Source organism: Suillus subalutaceus (genome assembly GCF_016647625.1).
Source record: "Suillus subalutaceus strain FC151 chromosome Unknown DFJ58scaffold_38, whole genome shotgun sequence".
In the NCBI taxonomy this organism is placed as follows: Eukaryota; Fungi; Basidiomycota; class Agaricomycetes; order Boletales; family Suillaceae; genus Suillus; species Suillus subalutaceus.
In genome coordinates, this window is record NW_024540287.1 from 224,269 (window position 1) to 248,357 (window position 24,089).

Below are 24,089 nucleotides of genomic sequence, written 5' to 3' on the forward strand. Positions count from 1 at the left end.
GGTCATGAAATTTTGAATGAATGAGGTCTAAGAAGCCGAGGTACAGACCCAAAAGACAGCACCTCTTGCCTTGCGGCTAACACGTAACAATCCGTGCGCCGCGCACGCAGACTCTGGAAGTGCACGGGCTCAATGTATACCAGAGCACATACGCACAGGTAAGTAGCCACATGCATGTCGGATAGTTCCTTCCATCAACTAGTAGCGTAAATGACCAAGGGTCACCCTACTCCGGATCGTCGTGTTGATCCTCGGAGTCGATCCGTCAGAACTCCATTTTATGAATATGAAGTTGAATATCGAGGACTCAGCGGACCTTCATCTTTGGATCTTGAAGCTTGAGAAATGTGCCACGAAGAGAAGTATCATGTCAAACAAAGGTACAGAGTTCAATTGGAGTTCAACCTTCAAAATGTTGATACCCAGTGGCAACCCAGTGTTTAGGTAAGATGTCATTTGTTACAGGTCACGCTGTCACACCTTCAGCCCTTCTTTGTTCAAGAACTCCAAGATGTCTGTAATTCTTGTCACTGGATCTTATGATCATGAAATCAGGTTCTGGGAAGCATGGAGTGGAATCTGTTCCCGTACTATAGCAAGATCTGGAGAGTCTGGCGTGAGCAACACGTTTTCCCATTTTCCGTCGTCAAGACTTATACAAGGTTTAGCAAGTGAATCGTCTTGCCATCTCACCCGAGTAATCCCAATGTCCTGTTTTTTCATGTATGAATTTACTGATGTTATTTTATTTCAGCAAACGCCTTTTAGCTGCAGCAATTCACAAAAAGGTCTACATTTACGAGATTACCAGCACCTCCTCGACACCAGTGCGCGTCCTAATATTTACCGCCATCTCCATTCATTTATCCCCTTTAGCTAACGTGCCTGGATGCTCATACAAATAATGTAACCTCCGTGTCCTTCCACAGCGAAGGCAAGTGGTTAGTGACGGGTAGTGAAGACGGCACCATCAGAATATGGGATCTTCGGTGGGTGATCTCACCATGAGTCCTAAAGCCCCGAGCGCATAACATCCACGTAGAAGTACGCAAGTGCATAGAACGTATGATAACGGCGCCCCTGGCAAGTTTTACTCTTCTTTCGTGACTGTTGCTGATACCCTCAAACTCCCAAAGTGAATGACGTCTGTGTCCATCCAAATCAGGGGGAGCTCATATCCTGCGATCAAGCGGGTTGCATTAAGCAATGGGATTTATCCGAAAATCTTTGCTCACACGAGCTGGTATGTTCAGAACAAGGTTGCAGTTATCATTGGTTGACACCTTGTTGGAGACACCTGCAGGCGACGTTCCTATTCGGTCTGTCAGCTTGGCATCTGATGGCTCTTGCCTAGTTGCTGGAAATAACAAGGTATTATCTATCTTTGGATGATTCGTCGTTTACATTCTTGGCTTAGGGCAAATGCTACGTCTGGAAAATTAACGAGGAGAAATCAGATCTACCTCGTTACCAGGCAGTGACAAAGTTCAGCGCCCATAAGAAGTATCTTACTAGGGTGTTATTAAGTCCAGATGTGAAGTGAGCGCATTTGAGCTACCGATTTGGCAAAGTCTCTGAAGGAGAGATAGATATCTTGCCACGTGCTCTGCAGATACCACGGTGAAGATATGGTCTATATCACAAAATTATGAATTCAGACAAGAGAAGGTTCTTCAAGGCCACCAACGATGGGTTTGGGATTGCGCATTCAGTGCTGATTCAGCTTATCTTGTTACAGGTAAGAAATTACCTGTTGACTCTACAGCTTATGTATCCAACTCGACTCTTAGCGTCCTCGGATCACACTGCCCGGCTTTGGGAGATGGCCTCGGGAGAGACTGTGCGACAGTATAATGGTCATCATAAAGGTGAGTCGTTGTGTCTCAGTTTGTGAGGAAATCTGAATGATGCCTCTAGCGGCTGTTTGTTGTGCACTCCACGATGGTGCTGGATAGTTTTTGTTCATGTGTCTAACACAATATCCACATCTACCGTTCTGTTTCACCAGCCTGCGAATCTACGAAATTTTTATTGATTCATCGGGATACTCCATTCAGTTTTGTCGGCGAGTACTCTTTTGGGTGCCGTCGCCCCGTTTTTTTTGCTCAGCAGCCCTTGTTTCCGAGTCGCCTGTAGGGATGCGACCGGTTCCTCAACTCTACAGACTTCTGCATTCGCTTCGACATTCGGGCCTACACATCTAGCTTCCCCCAGATTGATATCAAGAGAGCTGCAACAGGCAAGACAGCGCTGGCGTTGAGCCACTCTCTCCTTTGGTCCCTTAAGGCATAATGAAGTAAGTCCTCGGTCTTGGTTATGTGCTATGCTTCATATTCTCTTGGTAAATCAAATATCACGAATTGCACATCCTTGAACATCAAAACCCAATCAAGGAAAGATGCCCACACCAACTCCGCGTCAGTTGTTTTTCTGGTTATTTGATGAGACAGAATTCTGATTCACATCTGGCCCATCGGCATCCGAGTTTATGGAGCATGGCAAAACATGGCACCATCAGATCTACCAATAGATATAACTTTGGTCAGTTCTTACCTCATGATCATGTCCGCAGAGCAGTGCTACTCGCCAAATTATCGAGTGCTTCTCTCGGGCCTAAAGTGGATACACGTCTTCCCCCGACTATTGTCCGGCCGGAAATAATCAGTCAACAGACGGTCTCATTATCACCGGCACTGACACGAAGCTCCTGTATTGCGTCCCTGTCCCAAGCGTTTTCTTATGGGTTACCTTCGACTTTTGGGCCGCAGCAACCATGAAGAGGAACTCCTCGGTATCGAGAAAAGAATCAATAAATCATTCGTGTGACCATCATACACGCCCTTTGAAGTTTCTTCTCGCCTTTGATTGACTTTGCCAGCCGACCGCAGCTTGGGTTGACCTAGGCTGATCTCCGCGGCCCGCCTTGGTGCCGCTGGACATTTCGGCCGAGATGTCCTGAGCGATTGGCACTGTCGAAGTTCGCATCTTGCAGCAATTGAATCTTTTACTCGGTGATCAAAGGTGATGACCATCCGCAGCAATAGCAAACGGATCAACAACCAAGTACAACTACTGCACGATTGTGTTCCTTTCAATATTGTATATTGAAGTGATTTCATTGGGTACTGCCGGTCATTTGAGCAATACTCTTGATCACGCCGTTGTACGACCCCGTGCGATCAAACGTGACACGATGTCGTGGATTCATGTTTCGCTGAGTTTCGGCCCCGGGTCCGAGGGTTTGCTTCCTGCTTACATGAAACACGAAGACTGTCATTGGACTTTGAGGTTGCTTCCTCGCAACAATTTAATGCTTCGGTTTCGTAGTGCCATCTCGAGCAGTGTCCTTTGATCTCATCAATCGGGCCGTGCACCTGACATATGGTCCTGTCTATCAACCCCCCGCGTGAGTCGTGAGTCGTGAGCAAAGATGAGGTGCGAGCCGTACCACTGTAAGAAGCGTTTTGATCAATTTTGATATCGAAGAGCAGCAGGATTCATTATTCACGGACGTAGTTTTGCTTTCGCACACCGAGGTATCATGCCCTTCATAATTCATTTCCGTCCACACAGCTCGTGTACTACAGGCATGAGAGTTTCGTGCAGTGGTTTGCATACTACTTGAGATGCTGCCAGTGTGCATCGCACTGGGAAGGATCAGGCAAAGATTGCCGTTGGCCGAGGCCTGAGGACTGGCCAGTATCGCTGATCGGAATACCATTACTTACCGGTATGGCAATTTCCGGCGGGGACCAAGGACTCCGCGTTCGAACTATACCGTATGTTACATTGTCTAGTCTCCGCTACTAGTCAGACCTATCGAAGGAAGATAGTCGTTCCTTCGTATTAAGTGCCGTCGGTTCTTGGCAGTCAGTGCATGAGTGCTCATGCCCAAAGCCGATCCAACACTTTCAGAATATTGGCCCTGTCCGAGGACTTGGTGTCTCTCCATTGTCCAACCCCTGGGCCTCCCACATTGCGGCAAGGCTCATATTGCATTGACCTACGCTGGTAGCAAATTAGAAGAAAAAATGGCTGGTTCTGAGTGGATGCCGCAGTTACGGGTAGTAACGGAGGCCTTCACCTTCTGTTGCGAGGTCTCAAGCGCTCGCATATACAACATCACGAGGAGTTAGACTGAAGCGGATATGGTGATGGCAGACGGTGTCAGACGGTCTCCCGCATTCTCCTCACGGGAGGCTTGTTCCGTCGAAGCCTACCGAATGCGGAGACTAAATCATCGAGGTAATAAAGGGCTGAGAAACATCCTGATCTTGCTTGCGATCAGCACTGTCGAGCAGAATCTGAAGGAGCTTGAACATCCGCCATGTTTATGCGCACGATGTAGCTCTGCAACTCAGGATTTTACGGTATCCTTTGCGCGAGTGTCATAAGCAGGGTGCGGAAGCAGATGTCAGATGTCAGATGTCACTTCCCCGAAGCCATCGGAGTGAATCGGGGGTTTTCGGCTAGTCTCTGACGTGAAGCCCTGCGCTTAGCTAATTTTGGTAATTTTGTCTGACTCCTGTCAGCTGTAAATTGATCATTTTACTCTCTGACTCTGACCACCATCTTCCCTGGTCCTTCAGCGTCTTTGATTAAAAATTCGACAAACTCTTGTCTTTTCTCGCTATAGCTCGCTTCTTCTTCCTATGGCAATTTCTTCTGTTCTTTTCGACGATCATCACAAAAGTTCTCTACCCCTCGTTGCTGACGAGACGTCCACAGCTGATAATGGGTTTCATGCTGTGAAGCGTGATCCTAGCTCCTGGGCAGGATCTCTTCCTGCGAATCAGGGTTTGTATTCTAACGAAAATGAGAAGGACTCATGTGGTGTGGGTTTTATCTGCCATATCAAGGGCGAACATAGCCACAAAATTGTCTCGGATGCCCGTCAGTTACTTTGTGCAATGACGCACAGAGGCGCCACCGGTGCCGATAGCCGTGATGGCGATGGTGCCGGTGTCATGACTGGAATTCCCCACCACTTTTTCAAGCGCGAAGCAGAACGGGATATTGGATGCACTCTTCCTACACCAGGAGAATATGCCGTAGGCAATGTCTTCTTCAAGGCAAATGATCCCACTCAACTGCAAAACAACCAATCCGTTTTCGCAAACATTGCTGGTCAACTGGGTCTTCGGGTTTTAGGGTGGCGTCGAGTTCCAACCGATGGCACGATTCTTGGTCCTGCCGCGAGCAGCAAGGAACCTGAGATTTATCAACCTTTCGTCGTCCTACGCAACCATTACGGTGATGGAATCGATTGTCAAAATGGACCTTTCGATGCCAAGCATTTCGAGCGACAATTGTACGTTTTGCGCAAGCACGCGACGCACACCATGTTTGTGACTTTTAATTTATTTAGTTCATAAACCAAGCTTAACACCCATCTGCGAACCTTCTTTTTATTGTATGAAGTACGCTTGCCAACGGCTTTTACGTCTGTTCTTTGTCCTCGAAGAACATCGTGTATAAGGGACAGCTCACTCCTCCCCAAGTGTACAATTACTATCATGATCTCAATCACGTCCTGTATCGTTCGCATTTTACTTTGGTGCATTCTCGGTTCTCGACAAACACGTTTCCTTCTTGGGATCGAGCTCAGCCAATGAGATGGGCTGCTCACAACGGTTAGTGATCTGCACCTGACGATGCCAGGTAAGCCTGACGTGGAATCCTTAGGTGAGATTAACACCGTGCGTGGCAACAAGAACTGGATGCGAGCTCGAGAAGGCGTACTTTCATCTACTCATTTCGGCGATCAACTCGACCTGCTCTATCCCATCATCGAGACCGGTGGTTCTGACTCTGCTGCATTTGACAACGTGCTTGAGTTGCTCGTCGTCAATGGCGTTGTCACATTGCCCGAAGCTGTCATGATGCTTATACCCGAAGCCTGGCAAGGCAACGATAGCATGGATGTGCAGAAACGTGCATTCTATAATTGGGCTGCTTGTCTTCAGGAGCCTTGGGATGGTCCTGCCCTGTTCACCTTCAGCGACGGCCGGTACTGCGGTGCGAACCTTGATCGAAATGGTCTCAGACCATGTCGCTACGTTGTCACCAATGATGATATCATGGTTTGCGCTTCCGAGGTTGGCGCAGTGTTCATTCCTCCTGAGAAGGTAGTTCAGAAGGGACGTTTGAAGCCTGGCCGGATGCTGTTGGTTGACACGCTTGAGGGAAGGATCGTCGACGACAAGGAGTTGAAGCGCAACACTGCCGCTAAGCAGAATTTTGCTTCGTGGGTTGAAAGCCACGTCCTTCACGTCCCTAATATCATCAAGCGCATCATCCGTAGCAACACTTCTCTTGACACAGTCATTGACGATTTGCCTCTGAGCAGTGACCCCAAGCTCCTTGCGTTCGGCTTCACCGTAGAACAGCTTAGTCTCCTAATGCTGCCTATGGTAGACACTGGCAAGGAAGCGTTGGGTTCCATGGGTAACGACGCTCCATTAGCAGCAATGGCTACTCAGCCTCGTCTCATTTATGATTATTTCCGCCAGCTCTTCGCCCAAGTCACCAATCCTCCTATCGACTCTATCCGGGAAAGCATTGTCATGTCACTCGAAGCATACGTCGGCCCTGAGGGCAATCTCCTGGAAATGAAGCCGGAACAGTGCCACCGTATTCTCCTACCTTCTCCTTTGATTTCCTTGGAGGAAATGAACGCCATGAAGAATCTGAAGCTTGCATATACGGGGTGGCCCTCCATCACGATTGACATAACGTTCCCCAAAGAAGGGGGACTCCCAGGATATCAGCTCGCATTACAACGTGTCTGCAGCGAGGCATCCCAAGCTATCGAGGATGGAATCAAGGTCATCATCCTTAGTGACCGTGCCACAGGGCCAAACCGTGTCCCTCTATCTGCACTAGTGGCATGTGGTGGCGTTCATCACCACCTAACACAACAGAAGCAGCGTGCCAAGGTCGCCCTGATGGTAGAGACTGCGGAGGCTCGTGAAGTTCATCACCTTTGTGTCTTAGTTGGGTATGGGGCTGACGCGATATGCCCATGGTTAATGCTGGAAACGATTCACAAGGTCGCACGGGAGGGTCTGTAAGTTGGATATGTCTACCGAGTTTCTTTTTGCTAATCAGTGTTCACAGTATCAAGGGCGAGAAGACTATCAAGGACCTCCTAACCAATTATCACAATTCCATCGATAATGGCATCCTCAAAGTCATGTCGAAAATGGGTATCTCGACACTTCAGTCATACAAGGGCGCTCAGATTTTTGAAGCTCTCGGTCTTCATAGTGAAGTCGTGGATCGCTGCTTCATTGGCACTGCGTCTCGCGTACAGGGGGCCACGTTTGACCTACTTGCTGTGGATGCTTTTGAGCTTCATGAGCGTGGGTGGCCTTCGAGGGAAACTATCTTACCTCCAGGAATGCCCGAATCGGGAGAGTATCATTGGCGTGATGGAGGCGAAGTACACATCAATGATCCTGCTGGCATCGCCAATCTGCAAGATGCTGTTCGTGAGAAGAACCAAACCGCCTATGATGCTTACGCTCGTAATGCGAATGAGCAAACGAGGAGTGTTCATCTGCGTGGGCTTCTTGACTTTCGCTATGAAAACGCCACCCCTATTCCCATCGAACAGGTCGAGCCTTGGAATGAAATTGTTCGCAGGTTCGTTACAGGTGCTATGTCATATGGGTCAATCTCCATGGAAGCCCACTCCACGCTTGCTGTCGCGATGAACCGTCTCGGCGGCAAGTCGAACACTGGTGAGGGTGGTGAGGATGCAGAGCGCTCTCAGATGCTCCCAAATGGTGACACTATGCGTTCCGCTATCAAGCAAGTGGCATCTGGTCGTTTCGGCGTCACTGCCAATTACCTGGCGGATGCTGACGAGCTCCAAATCAAGATGGCTCAAGGTGCCAAGCCGGGCGAAGGTGGTGAACTTCCAGGACACAAAGTCTCCACCTCCATTGCTCGCACTCGTCATTCTACAGCCGGCGTTGGGCTTATCTCTCCCCCACCCCACCATGACATTTATTCCATCGAGGATCTGAAACAGCTCATATATGACTTAAAGTGCTCCAACCCCCGTGCGCGTGTCTCTGTAAAACTTGTTTCCGAGGTTGGTGTTGGCATTGTCGCGAGCGGTGTTGCAAAGGCAAAGGCAGATCACATCCTCATTTCTGGTCACGACGGTGGCACTGGTGCATCCCGGTGGACTGGTATCAAGTACGCCGGTCTGCCGTGGGAGCTTGGCCTCGCGGAGACGCACCAGACGCTTGTCTTGAACGACCTCCGTGGTCGCGTTACCGTCCAAACTGATGGCCAGATTCGTACCGGTCGTGACATTGCTATCGCATGTCTGCTTGGTGCCGAGGAATGGGGCTTTGCTACAACACCACTCATCGCCATGGGTTGTATTATGATGCGCAAATGCCATCGTACGTGTTACCTTCCTGGCCTCTGTCGTAGCTAACCTGTTTACTTCAGTGAACACTTGTCCGGTTGGTATAGCTACACAAGACCCTCAGCTTCGCAGCAAATTTGCCGGACAGGCCGGAGCAAGTCATCAACTTCTTCTATTATCTTGCCGAGGAGCTTCGTGGTCACATGGCCAAGCTCGGTTTCCGCACCATCAACGAGATGGTTGGTCGCGCTGATATGCTCAAGGTTGATGAGAAGCTGCGCACCATCAAGACCGCCCACCTCGACCTGTCCGCTGTTTTGAAACCTGCTTGGCAGATGCGGCCTGGTGCTGCAACTTACCGTGTTCGACAGCAAGATCACAAGCTGTACATCCGCCTCGACAACAAGTTCATCGACGAGTCCGAACCAGCTCTTACCAAGGGACTTCCCGTTCATATTGAGTGTGACGTCACCAACACTGATCGCGCCCTCGGCACGTCGTTATCACATCGCGTCTCCAAATTGTACGGGGAAGAAGGGTTGCCGAAGGATACTATCCATATTCTCATGCGCGGTTCAGCAGGACAATCCTGTGGTGCCTTCCTTGCTCCCGGTATCACAATCGAGCTGGAAGGTGATGCTAACGACTACGTCGGAAAAGGGCTGTCTGGTGGGCGTCTCATCGTTTACCCCCCTAAACAATCAACTTTCAAGGCAGAAGAGAATGTCATTATTGGCAATGTTTGCTTGTACGGCGCTACGTCGGGTGAGGCTTTCATCCGAGGTGTCGCTGCCGAACGTTTTGCTGTTCGCAACTCGGGGGCAAACGCTGTCGTTGAAGGCACAGGTGATCATGGATGCGAATATATGACTGGCGGGCGCGTTGTGGTCCTAGGAACTACTGGGCGCAATTTCGCTGCTGGAATGAGTGGTGGCATTGCATATGTGCTCGATACCGCTCACACTTTCGCGTCGAAGGTCAATATGGAGATGGTAGAGCTTGGAAAGGTCAGTGACCCACGTGAAATTGCTGCATTGCGTGGCCTCATCGAGGACCATCGTCACTACACTGGCTCTGAGGTTGCCGATCGCGTCCTTCATGATTTCCACCATTTGCTCCCGCTCTTCGTTCGTGTCATGCCACTCGACTACAAGCGTGTATTGGAAGAGCAGGCTGCTAAAGAGAAGGAGGAAAAGATAAGGCTTTGTGTCATCGACTTGGTCCCATCTCGTACCGCTAGTCAAGTTGACCTTGCGTCGGAGGGACTAGAAGACATCCTCCTCCCGAAGGAACCAGCTACGATTCATACTCCTCCCAAACGCCATGAGCCTGCTGTTACAGATCTGGAGGACTCCACAGTTGACGACTCGACCACAAAACAGCGTCTTCACAAATTGGACAAAGCTCGAGGGTTCATGAAGTATCACCGACTGAACGAGGCATACAGACCCCCTAGAAAGCGTGTCAAGGACTGGAAAGAAATCTCGATCCGCTTGACTGAGAGCGAGTTGAAGTATCAATCTGCTCGATGCATGGACTGTGGCGTTCCGTTTTGTCAGTCTGACACAGGATGCCCGATCTCAAACATCATTCCCAAGTGGAACGATCTCGTGTTCAAGGGCCAGTGGCGCGATGCTCTTAACCGACTACTTATGACGAACAACTTCCCCGAGTTCACTGGTCGTGTCTGTCCTGCACCTTGCGAAGGCGCGTGTGTCCTTGGTATCAATGAGCAACCTGTTGGTATCAAGAGCATCGAGTGCGCCATCATTGACAAAGTATGTTGCCTACGTACCTCATTTGTTAATGTCGCTTATTTTGGACAACTAGGGCTTCGAGATGGGCTGGATGACCCCTAATCCGCCGAGCTTCAGAACTGGGAAGCGAGTCGCGATTATTGGCTCCGGTCCTGCTGGTCTAGCATGTGCTGATCAACTTAACAAGGCAGGACATCTCGTCTCTGTATATGACCGCAATGATCGCATGGGTGGTCTTCTTATGTATGGTATTCCAAAGTGAGTCGATTATGATCGAATACTGTTGACGATCCTGACCTGCAACAGCATGAAGCTCGACAAGACAATTGTACAGCGCCGCTTGGACTTGATGCAGGCCGAGGGGATCGTGCGTCTTCGTAACCCTTGTGATTTATTGTCTCGCTTATCGTTTCAAAGACCTTCGTACCAAATGCTCATGTCGGGGTCAGTGTTGATACTGGTGCTCTCCGAGCAGAGAATGATGCAGTTGTTGTGTGCACGGGAGCAACGTGGCCTCGCGATCTCAATATTCCCAACCGCAATGTAGACGGCATTCACTTCGCCATGGAATTCCTTCAGGTTCGTGTATCGCCTATTTTTAATTAAAATTTTCGAACGCCTCCTTTAGCTGAACACTAAGTCCCTCCTGGACTCAGAACTGCAGGATGGGTCCTACATTAACGCAAGGGGTAAAGATGTTATTGTCATTGGTGGCGGTGATACCGGCAACGACTGCATTGGCACATCCATGCGGCATGGCGCCAAGTCCGTGACAAACTTTGAGCTTCTACCCAAGCCTCCAGGTTCGCGTGGCAGAGACAACCCTTGGCCGCAATGGCCTAGGTCGGTGTTTCCAATTTTCGCATCATTCAACAATCGATCTTATTCATCTTCCATCAGAATTTTCCGGGCCGATTACGGACATACCGAAGTCGCTGCGCACTTTGGCAATGGTGAGTGATCTTTGCCGTCGGTTGACATCTTTCCTTATGCTGTCTCAGATCCACGGGAATACTCTATTTCCACAAAGGAATTCGTTCTTGACGACGCTGGGAAGCTCAAGGGCTTGAATACCGGTGCGTCGAGACTTCCCGAAGATTGTACTTGATATTGACGCCTCGCGTCTCGGAATAGTCCGAGTTGAGTGGACCAAGGATAGTAGCGGGCGATGGAAGATGGAGGAGGTGCCTGGTTCTGGGAAGTTTTTCCCTGCACAACTGGTCTTCTTAGCTCTTGGATTCCTGGGTCCGCAGTCACAAGCTCTCGACGCCCTGGGTATCAAGCAGGATGTCAGATCAAATATCCAGACGCCTCCAAAGGTTCGTTCTGCAACATTTATTATACCTTCCTGAACTCGACGATTCTTGCAGAAATACACGACAAATGTCGAAGGTGTCTTTGCGGCCGGTGACTGTCGCCGTGGTCAGTCGTTGATTGTATGGGGTATCAAGTAAGTGGGACTTTTGTTTCAAATTCGGGTAATAATGAAATTATTCCAGTGAGGGACGTGGCGCTGCTGCCGAGGTTGATGCTTGGTTGAGCGCAGGGTCCACACGTTTACCTAGTGCCGGCGGTATTAAAATTAGGGTGAGGAGGACCCTTACCCACGATCATTGTGATTGTCTGCTGACATTGATCGCACCAGACCTTCGTGCCTCCTCCCAGCAATGTCACGCAGACGGTTGAAGTGTCTGCTTGAGGGCCGCGGCAGACGGCTTCTCGTTTTCATCAGATAAATCTATAGGAATTTTTGAAGATTTGTATGTATATCATTGTACGGTATTCCATGAGAGTATATCTGCTAGCAATCTATTTCCGTTCGTGGCTCACAGTCTCTCACACAGAGGGTCACCTTCTCAGCTTATGCACAGGGATTGTGATGGAAGAACCGGTATACTGGCCTGGAATATAGTGTGACTCAAGGTGACCACTTTGACGGAATAACGTTGCATGGAGGCAGGGCACGATGCGTGTCGCGTGTCTCCTTTAGTCCTCTGGTAATTCAGTCGGTTTCAGATTACTACCTGATCTGATAACCTTTGAGATTATCTGGTGTGAACTCCTCTGTGATCTGGCAGAGGTCAGATAATCTCGAAGTCCCCCCAACGATAAATACCTGCTTTGAGTGCATCAAGAGTAAATCTTCAACCAACCATTGCCAGCACTCAAACATTCTCAGAAATGCCCAAAATTGCAGGAACCAGACTCATGGTCAAAGAGAGGGGAGGAAAAGCCCAGGTGGCTTTCCGCAAAGCACTAGGTATGCGCGGGGATCAAGACACCCAGTTTCAAGAGATAAAGGTCAGTGATCTCGACGTACTACCGCGTACACCGCACATTGGGAACTCAACAGCTGACTTTCCGAACAGCACCGCATACGAACCCTTGCGATGAAGCACTTCGAGATCGGTCGAAAACCTCGGGAACAGGAGCAGATTTTCAAAGAGCGATTCTTAGCAGATGTACGGGCGTCTATTGACGATAGGAGCACCGCTTATGATTGATCACCTAGGTTCAAGATGCTTTTCCGATTTTTGGAGATGACGAGTGTGCAAATGCGCATTTACTCAGATACGTTGATCGATATCTTCACGCCAAAGCGGTGCCGAGTTCGCGCTTCTATCAAATGGTACACGGTAACGACAGTGCAGATGAAGATTGGATAGGGGACGATGATCATGATGAGGCTGGCAGCGTCGAGGAATACATGCCAGCGAATTCCGACGAGCTGCCGGATCCTCTGATCCTCAACAGATCCCAGGTAAGAAAGGGTTTATCTCTGACAGCTTCCGCATTTCATAGTAACGTGACAGACGACCTCTGAGTTGAACGAGGTAAATGCAGGAGCTTCTCGTTTAGTCACCTCTGGTGGCGTCCAAGGTATGGTGCAACAGGTGATTGACATCCGTTAAGTTAAAGAGTGTTCTGCAACTCACCCGATTCTGGTCAAGCCATCCATCTCGAACTCCTCGAGTCCTACCCTAATGGATGCTTCTCAAACTATGAATCATTCCCCGTCTCCAGATCCGTTGGCGGCCATGCCAATAGAATATACCACCTCGCGCAAGCACAGCAATAAACCATGGCATACGTCGTCCGCGAGTAGAGTATTGGTGTCGAATGACTCCTACGATACAACACCTATCAGGAACTTCCTCGGTCACGCAGCGCTCGGTCATTTACTGGAGGAGCTTATGACACTAGGCATCAAGAATCAGTCGCGTCTTCTTCTTGTAGCAACATGGCCTGAGGAGGACGTCAATATCCTTTTGCGTGATTCTGTGCGAGAAAGCAGAATCGACAAGTTTGAGGCGCAGCAACTTGTCATTGCTTTGCGTTCTCTCCATCGGCGATCTATGCAGGCTGGTGACTGATGACCAGTGACTTCGATGCCTCAACATACATTTCGAGCCAGTTGCATTACTTCTCCGCATGTATGGGTCTGTATACGGTCTTCTTTAGCGATTAAGAAATTAGCAGCCTCCCACTGGTGGGAGTCCATTCGCTTGATGTTTCTGTCACAAGTTACAATCATTTCATTTCGCGCATGCTTTCTCATCGTATCGCTTGTTATGCCTGCCATTGCACAATAATCGGTTGCTGTACTATATCTTCCGTAGGTAGCTTACAAAACGGATTCAAAGCAACAGTAGTTTTCATTGCTATGTCAGTTCCCCGCAATCCCAATCATACATGGTTTTTGCAGTTCGCTCAGCGCTCAATGTTGCCGGGCCTGTCAGAAACTGCACACCTCTTGATCAGCATGTTACTCCTCATATATTCTTACGCCTCCTCCGCCCCATTGTTGCATGACAGCGTGCCCCCCTTCGGTCGGTTGTGTAAACGCGACATCGCCATTGACAGGGTCCAGTGGACAGCCATGGATGAACGTCGCGGCCGCAGCCGATAGCAAGCGGCTAGCGATACCTTGCCGTCGATGTGCCGACGAGACAAATAGACGTGGTATACCGAGGGGCGTAGGCAAGGCTTCTGGATGGCAAAAGAGCCCTGAGGTCGTGTCGACTGCAACCAGTCTGTGAGTCGGCGATGACAGGGATGAGTCGTGGTCAGTGGCTTGATTGGAATCACGCTCAAGTAAGGTTTCTGAAGGAGCGGCGACAGTCATGGCAGTAGATATTCGTTGAGCAATGACGCAGCCGACTATCTTCTCTCGGTGCGCATTGGTCAGTGATGGTATCAGATAGAGGTATGCCTTCGATGATTGTAGGATGTCGGTTGATAGCGGAGGAGATGAAAGGGCAAGATTTATCGTCTCAAGTAATACCGCAAGCTTCGGAAGTGTCAACCAGAGTCCATAGTACGGGTGCACTGTAAGCATAACGCGATCTGCTCACCTTAGATCCAATTCTTCCACCGACGTTCGCCTTGAAACAGATAATGCGGCCTTTCTTTCCATCTTTCAGCTTCACTGCAGATTGTATTTCTTCTACACCGACTTTCTCTGCTTCCCGTTCTTCCTCTCTGCCCCACTCCATTCCCCTTTGCACACGTGAGCAATGGGCACGATGCAATGACTCGTCGTCCGGTGCGCCTCGTGTATATGAGAGGCCACAAATTGTGCAGGTTCGTAGAACTGAGGTTTCTATAGAGAAATGAAGCTGCCTTAGGACGCATTGTTTTGGCTTTGCCGACCTCCCCGAAAGCGACGTTCTGGTTGTTATCCGTTTCTTTGTTGGGGGCTCGTTCTCGGCGCCTTCCCCGAAGCGCTTGCGTTTTGTTGTCGACGGCGGCGATGATGATGGTGAGGAGCACGGGAGTGACAGCCGCGAGCGCGAGCTGTAGGTGCGTTTGACTTTGGTCATCGATTGCATCTGTTGCAGGCTCTGCAGGTGATGGGATCAACAAAAGTTACAAAACAGCGTGGCGCGACGCGTCTATATACTTACGCGCACGTGACCTCATCACGTGTATTACAGAAGTAGCGCATGTCAAGCTAACTGTCAAGTTGACAACGTCTGTGAGCAACTTGTGTTTCCAGTGCAGGCTCCCAGGCCGCCCTTCCCTCTTTAACTATTCCCTGTTAACTCCCAAAAAATGCTCCCATGGAGCAATTCCAGTGCGACTCCCTTGTCGCAATTTCTGTCCTTCATCTTTACTTTCCTCTCCTTTCTACCACACATATCATGGGCTTCAGACTCGGAGTGGATCGACTATTCGCCAGATGGATATGCTACTATGACACACTACAGCCTTCCAGAAAACTTCATTGCAGCATGCGGGTGTACAACCACCAGCACAAATTATCCAACTGCTGCAATGAATCAGATGGCATATGGCAGCAGTAACATCTTACGGCCCTGCTTGTGGACAATGCTTTAATCTCACCCTGCTAAATTCTTTCCTTTCAAATCCCCCCTTCTACCCCAACGTTACAAATTCAGTGGTCATAAAAGTTACTGACTTATGTCCACTATCTCTTTCTGGTTGGTGTAATGCAACTACTCATGGACCGAACGCGTAAGCACACTTGTTTCGTGGTTTCGACACCTAATCTTCGCATAGTGGTGGTCACTACTTGAATTTTGACCTCGCATGGCCATCACTTTCGATTCCAAATGATTTCTTTCCATCAGATGAATCACTTTATGGTGAGCACCCGAGATCACCTCCGCACACATAATTAATTCGGGCTTCTAGGTTATACTGTGAGGTGACTTATTACCGTTGTGCTTGTTTATATAAATCATTGTGCAACCAGGACTTTGGCGTCTGGAATATCAGTTACCAGTCGGTCTCCTGTACAAATTGGGAGGGATGGAATTACGCTGCTGCTCTCGGGAGCGTGGCTAACTTGGGATACAGTGCATGCTGTCCTGACAATCCAACTGTTAGTCGTTCGCTATCCTACATCTAACCGTTAATACCCTTTTCGTTAGGGAAGTACTAATGATACTTGTCCGTCGTATTCTGACGACAATGGCATCCCGTATGTGTCCTCCCGCCCATTTTTTGAAAAACTTTCTGACAGTTGCGGCCAAAAAGACCTGACACGCAAACCTCTGGATCCGCTATATCCTCAACAATCTCGCTCCTTCCTATTATCACACTCGCTGTATCGCTACTATCGCACATGTTGTAATTTCTTGCGTTTTCCGACTTCGTGGTTTTTTTAGCATACCCCGAATACATTGGAGTGAGCTCGTACAAAAACAATGGCTACTCCATACAGACATGTATTATTTACGTTCTTTACACACCCGATCGAGGACATGCCAGGTTTCGATAGAAGAAAACAAGCCAGTCTACGACCGACGGCCCACAGGCCGGCCGAGTAGAACAGAGACGATTGTCTTTGTCGGTTATCAAACAACTCCAGTTACTGAGTGTACCGTGAACCTTGCTTGTCAAGTGTCCGCGCTCCATGTACATGCTTCACAGCGATTTGGGAAAGCATGCCAATAAGTAGGAAAAATAGGGAGAACCTAAATACCAGGAACAATTTGCTGTGTTATCTGTTTCCCAGCTGCATTCGTAGTATGTGTCCAAATTATAAACGAAACCTGCGACAACATAAATTCATCTATACATTGTCTGCATGCCGTGACAAAAACTGCTGCTTCAACTTGAAGGAGAGGGTCAACGTATTGACGCAATGTATGGGCACGACGGCAGATGGAAGTCTTCATGGCAATACTGCATAACATTATGATCAAACGGAAGATGAAACATCAAATACACTCGGCCGGCGTGACCGCAAGGTCGAGAATTCAAGCACGTTCCTTGATATCTTTGCTGATCCTTTGGTGGACCGTGGAGTTAACAGGTCGACGACAATGAATACTTCAATACTCATTGCATACTGGCATCTACGCAAGTTAGTATGAGCTCAGAGTCAGCTGCCCAAGTACCTCGATCGACGGCTCAACTACAAATGCATCACCATCTAGAACTACTAAGTAATCAAAATTTCAAAGCAAAGATCGTAAACTGTCTGGCAGTAGGTACGAGTAAACAGTAAGTGTGGAAGTTGAAACAAAGGATGGATAGGCGACGGGTCGGTTGACGCGGGTTGGCGCGTGCCTAAGTTGGCTCGATTACATAGAGAATAAATCAGGGATATATAGATTCTATAGGATATAAATTCTACGGGTAGATAGCCTGCGCAGGGCTCCATAGCGTCACAGTGTCCGAAAAGCCTTCCGAGTCGTTAGCAAAATAGATCATCCCGGTCTCTTCTACGCTAAGCTGGTATGTTGTCCCCACGGTTGCCAGACTGTAGATGCTGACGGAAGAGGACCAGTCTACGTTGACCATTTGTGTTTGACATGTAGTGTTAGCCTCACACGTCGCGGTGTAGTTCTGATGAGAGGTAAGGGTTAGTGACGACCCAGTTCACCTTGGCTATGCCTCACCTGGAAGAAACTGTAGTGACCAGCACCTTTGGGGAAAATGCATAGCATATAAGCGCAAGCATGATATGAGCACATGATTAAGACGAACCGAACACGATAATATTCGTGGATGATTGCACCCAGAGTCCCCAAGCCATGGTCATACCATTTTCAAATGTCGGATCATCGTAAACTTGTGAGATTTCGAATGGCCCTGGCGGTGCAGGATCGGGTTGGAAGTAGGGCTATGCAGAGATGTCAGAAGCTAACTCATTTTGTGTTTGGATTAACCTACCGTCTCGGTCTGGATCATACCCATGTAATGGCTCTTTGCTCCGACTAGACTATACTGGTAGAGCACATGATGTTCCGCTGATATAAACATTTATAAATCATTCATGAGCATCACCCAAGGTACAATGCTTACAGGCTATGCGATATCAGTATATCTGTATTGTGTTTAGAAGAGCGAACTTACCTGTACCAATCATCCAGACAGGACCCTGAGAGTGTGACAAAATACCTCTTCCGCTGAACACGGTTAGCTGGTCAACGCCGTCGAGATCGTGATCTGACAGCCAAACCCATGTTCCCTTGGTGAAGGGAATTTAAAATCAGTGCGCTGGAACTATTGCTAGGGTCATGATGCCATACCTCAAAGTAAGCTGATGCACCATATGTTATATGTATACCAAGGAAAGCTCCAAAACATTCAGGACTAATGGATCCTGCGCGGCACTCTGCGTCTTGGAGGTGGGTCCCATTGGCTAAAATAAAGAGTAATAAGTCATTATCCGCACGTGAAAATTTCAAACTTGCCTCCGCCGAGCCTGTCACAGATGCAGATCAGAGAACGAATTTCAAATGAGATTGAAAGGGACTCACCGGATGTGCGAATCCCACATTCCTGCAAATCCTTGGAGACCAGCGGGTTCCCGGACGTTCCACTGTATGACGATGGCACCTGCAGTTGGTCCTTGCGTCGTGAACACGATATCTGTGATCTCCGTAATGCCCTGCGAGCCCGGTGTACCGACTTGTACAACGACGTTCGGGTCTTCTTGATTGTTAAAATTAAGGCCGGCGCCCATAATCTGGGTCCAAGCCTCTCCTACAATTCGCGTTCCTGCCGGAACCTGTATAGTAGAAGTAACCTTATAGATGCCAGCATCGAAATATATGATGTAGCATCCAGCGTACTGTCCCACATTTCAATCAGCATAGATATATCTTGTGAGATTATCGTGCAAAGATACCTTTGCGAGCACAGCATTGATGGCTTCAGTGTCATCCGTCACCCCATCTCCGACTGCCCCCAATGACCTGACGCTCTTGAACTGGTCGACTGAATAGTCAGCATACATAGGATGTCCTCTGCTGACAATGAAGCCGTTGGGGTCCAAAAGGCTCGGGTCCTTATACGCAGAATATATCTCGCCCTGTGTGAACGTTCCGTTCGGGTGTGTTCCTGTATAGATGTTACCCTTGCCCCACGAGTCGATGGTCTTTGTTCCACCAGCAAGGATGGTAGTGCCGTTTTCCATGACAGCGGTGGAAACGTTGTTGAGATGGATGTTATTCAATACGAGGGATCCTGCAACGGAGACATTTGTCGGGTTTGGTGTCTTGATGAAGATTGGGGTGTTTGTAACCACCGCATCAATGATGGCCTCTCCGCCATTCCCGCCACCCGACAGATTAAAGCCGATTTGACAGTCATTAATTACGACGCGTTGGTAGGTCCATCCTGTACATCATCAATTGCGCGCTCACAACAGAAGATCGAATATTACCCCAGTTCCACGATCCGAACACAGCTTGGGGCAAGTGATATAAGTCTATTATACTGATATGTATCGTGGACATTACCTGTGTTTGCATTGTTGACGGTAAGATTACGCACGGTAAACCTGTAGGCAGATGCATCATGTGCTACGGAACTGGGAGAGTAACATGAACGCAAACACTCACTGTTGGTTTCCAACCCAGATACCATACTTTCCGCCGTTGAATACGAGATCTCCCATAAAGCCACCACTTCGCTAGTGTTCACATATCATGTCTTTCAACGTAGCAATATTATTTACCTTCCGACCTCCATATATATGCCTAGGAGCAGGAATAAATGATCGTCCTATCTTTCATAACAACGACATACCCTGGTGATTATTTCCAGGTTCGGTAGACATGTTGACTACTACGTTGACCAGCGACGTGGCCTGTGAGACTTCCCAATGGATACCAGTGGCCGAGACATTCGCAGGCATTCGTGTGAGGTCGATAACGAAGTTACGCGCTGATCGGAAGCTTTCATAATAAAAGGCCATCAGTGTCATGCATACAAGGAAATTTGAACAACACATACAAGTTATCCTGGTTGATATACCAGTTCGTACCATTAGTGTAAGGGTCAGCATCTGATTTCGCTGTTAGTCAGTCTTATCACACTAAAGATGCCACTCCGCACCAATTACAGCCATTCCCGTGAAGTTAGCACTGGCAAGCAACGTCGGCGGTGTTCTTGCGTCGCCCACCATGACTGTGTAGTAATATGCCTGAAGTGGAGTAGACACGAGGTAGGTTCTGATTGAGCGCATCAGAAGATGAGGCTGACATTGTACACAAATACTCACCCTTCTGGGAAGTAGACCACTGCTGGAGTAGTTCTAACGAGCCATCGAGAGTGTACTAGATATCTTGGGAACTTCGTGACTTACGTTGATGAACCGCAAGTCAAGTTGCCACATCTGCTACCGGTGGAGATTGCAGCACTGCAGAAGATGAGCTTTATAAGACGATCATCAACCCGAAGGATTACGCACTTAATAGCAACAGTATCATCATGCACACCATCACCCACAGCCCCATAATCCTTCACGTTCCGGAACACTTTGTATGTCGTCGCATTAGGTGCAAACGGTGCCATACCCTGATGCTGGATGTTCTCGAGCCAGTAAGGCTCTCCCCACGCTGCGTTTCCCTCAGTAAGAGGTACACCACATGCTGATCCCAGTGCAGTGACCTGAGTGATCTGGCTCACGATCGCGCCGAGGGCAAGCAAAAGTAAGCTTGCGAGCGCCATACCTTAGCAGCAAGTGGGATCCGCAAAGTACAACGGAAAATAACGCTGGCACATGGCCAGGTTTCGGACGGGTTTTATATATGCCTGAGGATAAAATCGAAGCATACCAAAAGTCGTCGGTGGAAACGTAATGGAGAAATAATGGATAAATCTCGTCGCATAGCATGGGGCAATCTAGCCTGCGCCGCATGCAACGCTGAGCAGCTGGCCACGTCGTGTGACGAACGAACATCGCCTTGAGCACAAACTGAGAATGAGATTGTTGGTACAATCATTCAGGTGACCTGTACCAGAATTGTTTAAATAAAGACCAAGGGGTCCCAACTTGAATTCTAGGTTGACGATAGTTTGATGAGTTGGCCCATCCGACGGTACTATTGGTTATAACGTGTGGCAGGCCGCAGTCTAGTCTATTCGTGTCAAGAAATTTACTGCGAAACGTCACGTGATTTCGATCGCAACATCCCGATCGGGATCCCGGTGATCGAAAATGGCAAGAGTAGGCCATCTGCAAAACCACTGAAATGAACGCTTAACTTACGCGCGTTACGGACACTTACGAATGCTTACGACTTCACTAGCGAACTCATCCGATTGGTGGAGATCTTGAATACCAATATTACACGCCATATCCGGTTGATAAAACTCAAGCGCAGTTGTCTTTTGTCGATAAGATGTGATATGCTCAGAGATGCGATATGATAGATGCGATAGCAATAGATAGAATTGCTACATACTGATCAAACTACTACTGTCTATACAAACTCAGTACTGAATGTATGGTAACTCTCCTTGTCCGCGAAGTTATTCAGAAAGAAACACTTGTAGCTTTCCAAGCAAGTCGCAGAGGACACGCCTTTGGCCACTGCCTCGCCATAAACTGGGATCAGTTCAACTACATGTGTCACGTCTGTCACTCGTACGACAGCCCCCTCCCTATGGCAGTTACCATTTTCATCCTGTGTGTACGCGCGCTCCACACTCCACATAGCGAGTTCAGGATGATCATCAGGGCCGGAAGTGAAGCGGAAAAATTGGACGTAGAGGAGTGGGTCGGAGAGATAGGATGGCAGTTCCAAGTTGGAACCTTGTCGAACTATTGGTTGAAAAATGAGTCGAACCTGTCCGATGTAACTCGCTGTATGACATCAGTAGGGCTACAATATAAACGCATGAAACAGACACACTCATTTTGCCATTAACGCCCATGGTGTCAATGAGAACAGTATTGTAATTTCCCAAGGGAAAATCATCACTTGGTGGGTATGCTTGCACCACTCGACTTGGCATGATCACTCGGGGCTGGAAGGCTGAGTGAAGCTGCAATCGAAACTTGTGCCATGCCTGGAAGCGCCCGTATCTGGGGTCCCAATGGGAATGTTCACCGCCGGAAAGGGAGGAACAACAGATAAAGTTGGTGAGCGCAAGATCGAAGTCGAAGAGTGCATATTTTGTGCATATGTCAGACGGTGACAGCGATTTGTAATCAGGCGCGACATTGAGTTGAAAAGTGGTAAGTGCATCTCCAGAGAGAATACCTTTGAGAAAGTGATTACGGACTGGTCGGGGACCATGGATTGACTTGACTTCGTCAGGGAGAACTCGGGAAACACAGGAGAGTGCAGGATTGGTAGTTGTAACATCCTCATCTTCGTCGTGTATTGCATTAGCCAGTGACGCCCCGCGAGAAGTCAACAGCGTGTACAGGCCAAACATTTCCATAGACTCTTGGCAGTTAAGAATCCGCATGCACTGCTCCGTAAAATCTTTGATTTGCCGGGACGTCCACGGGAAAAGGTCCTTGCAGTGTGTGATGAGCAACTGCTCTGTCATGTCAGTGGAGAACTGCATCAAAGTGCCCAATTTCTTAATCGTACCATCGAAGCTCTGCAGAAGCTCGAGTTTGGGGACGAAAAAATCTTCTTTGCTACCATTCTTCCCCCTCCTTGCCTCGGCCTGGATGATAGCGTCCTTGAAAGAGTGGAAATCTGAAAGCGCCTGAACCATTAGCTCAAGTGATTGAGGCGAGTGAACTGGATTCTGTGCAAGGTAAAAAAAGTCCACGAGGGCACGGATTGCACGAATGAATCTGGGTGGAACAGCCCCTGCGATCGACGCAACGATAGTGCGTTGGATGTCTCTATGCTCGCGGCCTGTCATTTGATTAACATGTGTGATACCTTTTGTAAAGTGGTGCGTTCCGACTCGCTTGTGCTGGACCATGAAGCGAGTGTCGAGCTCGTAATCTCCCATAGCTTCCTTGATCCATTTCAGTGAATGATCGGCAAAAACTTATGGCAGGTGTGCAGCACTTCGCCGGCGAGAAAAACGGATGGACATGCAAACATCCAATCGCGCCAGTATGGCATATGAACACCGGACAGATTAATGGCTTTGGCCGCTTTCTGGAACTTGTCGAGATCCCAGGGATCGACCTTTCGGGATATCTCCACAATAAGTTGCAATGTGTGCTTCCTGGTATGAGGGGGGTGGAGAATTCCATCGCCAAAATCCGCTTGTATTGCCATAGTTAGCGGGGATGCGTTTTTGCTGACTGCTGCGATCATAGTAGCCTCCGGTAGGTCACACACATGACCGACGAGCGGTGTAAACACATGACGAATGTTGCGGGAAGGATCGGGCATAAAGCAACCATCCTTCGCTGCAGCCTTGAGGTTAGCGCAAACAAGGTCCATACATTTATGCCATAGTCTGGCTTGGAGAATAGACTGGTAGTCTGGATGAACACGGAACTTGACGACGGAAATATAGGCTACGCAGCGCCAAGCTCGTAAAGTTGCTTTGGAACGAACCTCAGAATCAATGTTACCGATGGTAACAAAAACCGGGTGCATCTCAATTCCTCCGGCAAGTCGTGTTACGGGAGTTTTATTGGATCCCAAGATTATCGGGACTTGAGTCGCACCCAATGGGAGATGGTCCTAGAAATCAGTCTGTCACTTGGTGAAGAGTATATTAATAACAGGGCGAACAAACCTGAATCTTCCATGCCATATCGGCACTCATGTAGTCTCCGTATTCACGCTGATTGTTGACGTTAGCGACGTGAGGGTGAAAGGTCATGTTGTTCGCAAAAGTTGGGTCACTAAATAGTTGCTTGACAACCTCCAGCGCATCGCGCCAAACGAGCTCCACGGGACGGACAGTCTTATAGCCTTTAAATTCTAATTTGGAGACTTTCCACGGGGTAAAAGAAGGCAGTGAGTCCATCCAGTCCAGGAGGTTATCTTTTGTGGTGAAAGATGGTTTTGCGCGATCCGGAGTGTCGAACTGTGAAGGTAAGATCAGAGTTAGGAGGACAGCTTAGATCGATATTCGTCATTTACCCATCTTAACTTCAAGAACTTCGTTATTTGGGTTTGAGTAAGGTTTTCCGCCAAAAACCTCCCTAATTCCCACTCGCCTTCATCAGGGAAAGGGTAGTAAGGATTTATCTTCCGCCGATATGCATATTGATCATCTTCTAACTTATCCAGCATATTTCTACCGAC

The 24,089-nt window shown here is 48.6% G+C and overlaps 7 protein-coding genes across 7 annotated transcripts; 4 read left to right on the plus strand and 3 right to left on the minus strand.

Moving 5' to 3' along the window:
- Window positions 1-511: 511 nt before the first annotated feature.
- DFJ58DRAFT_876709 (WD40-repeat-containing domain protein) lies at window positions 512-2,445 on the plus strand (the record flags this gene model as incomplete). Its single annotated transcript, XM_041394456.1, has 10 exons — window positions 512-645; window positions 755-827; window positions 877-989; window positions 1,043-1,083; window positions 1,137-1,243; window positions 1,294-1,371; window positions 1,418-1,539; window positions 1,590-1,738; window positions 1,791-1,868; window positions 1,918-2,445. 10 exons carry the CDS (start codon window positions 512-514, stop codon window positions 1,953-1,955), a joined length of 933 nt encoding a protein of 310 aa, XP_041245146.1. The 3' UTR covers window positions 1,956-2,445.
- Window positions 2,446-4,557: 2,112 nt separating this feature from the next.
- DFJ58DRAFT_782300 (uncharacterized protein) lies at window positions 4,558-12,007 on the plus strand. The gene is made up of 15 exons (XM_041389836.1): window positions 4,558-5,344; window positions 5,422-5,633; window positions 5,686-7,069; window positions 7,120-8,447; window positions 8,519-10,164; window positions 10,217-10,401; window positions 10,450-10,510; window positions 10,561-10,722; window positions 10,772-10,986; window positions 11,044-11,096; window positions 11,145-11,219; window positions 11,278-11,462; window positions 11,514-11,593; window positions 11,643-11,730; window positions 11,789-12,007. Exons 1-15 carry the CDS (start codon window positions 4,653-4,655, stop codon window positions 11,840-11,842), a joined length of 6,420 nt encoding a protein of 2,139 aa, XP_041245147.1. The 5' UTR covers window positions 4,558-4,652; the 3' UTR covers window positions 11,843-12,007.
- Window positions 12,008-12,324: 317 nt separating this feature from the next.
- On the plus strand, window positions 12,325-13,743 carry DFJ58DRAFT_876711 (uncharacterized protein; the record flags this gene model as incomplete). Its single annotated transcript, XM_041394457.1, has 5 exons — window positions 12,325-12,444; window positions 12,513-12,605; window positions 12,656-12,904; window positions 12,957-13,023; window positions 13,168-13,743. 5 exons carry the CDS (start codon window positions 12,325-12,327, stop codon window positions 13,515-13,517), a joined length of 879 nt encoding a protein of 292 aa, XP_041245148.1. The 3' UTR covers window positions 13,518-13,743.
- Window positions 13,731-15,012, minus strand: DFJ58DRAFT_782310 (uncharacterized protein). Its single transcript, XM_041389837.1, has 2 exons — window positions 14,499-15,012; window positions 13,731-14,434 (listed from the first exon to the last, which is right to left on the minus strand). The coding sequence occupies exons 1-2, from the start codon at window positions 14,973-14,975 to the stop codon at window positions 13,910-13,912; spliced, it is 1,002 nt and encodes a 333-aa protein (XP_041245149.1). The 5' UTR covers window positions 14,976-15,012; the 3' UTR covers window positions 13,731-13,909.
- Window positions 15,013-15,115: 103 nt separating this feature from the next.
- On the plus strand, window positions 15,116-16,446 carry DFJ58DRAFT_782317 (RlpA-like double-psi beta-barrel-protein domain-containing protein-containing protein). Its single transcript, XM_041389838.1, has 6 exons — window positions 15,116-15,385; window positions 15,444-15,621; window positions 15,667-15,752; window positions 15,802-15,809; window positions 15,863-16,090; window positions 16,147-16,446. Exons 1-5 carry the CDS (start codon window positions 15,199-15,201, stop codon window positions 16,016-16,018), a joined length of 615 nt encoding a protein of 204 aa, XP_041245150.1. The 5' UTR covers window positions 15,116-15,198; the 3' UTR covers window positions 16,019-16,090; window positions 16,147-16,446.
- A 487-nt stretch (window positions 16,447-16,933) lies between these two features.
- Window positions 16,934-20,964, minus strand: DFJ58DRAFT_782323 (glycoside hydrolase family 55 protein). Its single transcript, XM_041389839.1, has 19 exons — window positions 20,318-20,964; window positions 20,213-20,266; window positions 20,129-20,161; window positions 19,963-20,078; window positions 19,861-19,912; window positions 19,654-19,802; window positions 19,583-19,604; window positions 19,467-19,532; window positions 19,365-19,405; window positions 19,289-19,312; window positions 18,752-19,242; window positions 18,381-18,694; window positions 18,315-18,325; window positions 18,150-18,262; window positions 17,974-18,088; window positions 17,791-17,867; window positions 17,605-17,740; window positions 17,517-17,542; window positions 16,934-17,463 (listed from the first exon to the last, which is right to left on the minus strand). The coding sequence occupies exons 1-19, from the start codon at window positions 20,575-20,577 to the stop codon at window positions 17,248-17,250; spliced, it is 2,316 nt and encodes a 771-aa protein (XP_041245151.1). The 5' UTR covers window positions 20,578-20,964; the 3' UTR covers window positions 16,934-17,247.
- A 368-nt stretch (window positions 20,965-21,332) lies between these two features.
- Window positions 21,333-24,077, minus strand: DFJ58DRAFT_715865 (uncharacterized protein; the record flags this gene model as incomplete). Its single annotated transcript, XM_041384165.1, has 8 exons — window positions 21,333-21,715; window positions 21,765-22,617; window positions 22,642-22,722; window positions 22,747-22,836; window positions 22,890-23,012; window positions 23,169-23,519; window positions 23,575-23,868; window positions 23,925-24,077. 8 exons carry the CDS (start codon window positions 24,075-24,077, stop codon window positions 21,333-21,335), a joined length of 2,328 nt encoding a protein of 775 aa, XP_041245152.1.
- Window positions 24,078-24,089: the final 12 nt, after the last annotated feature.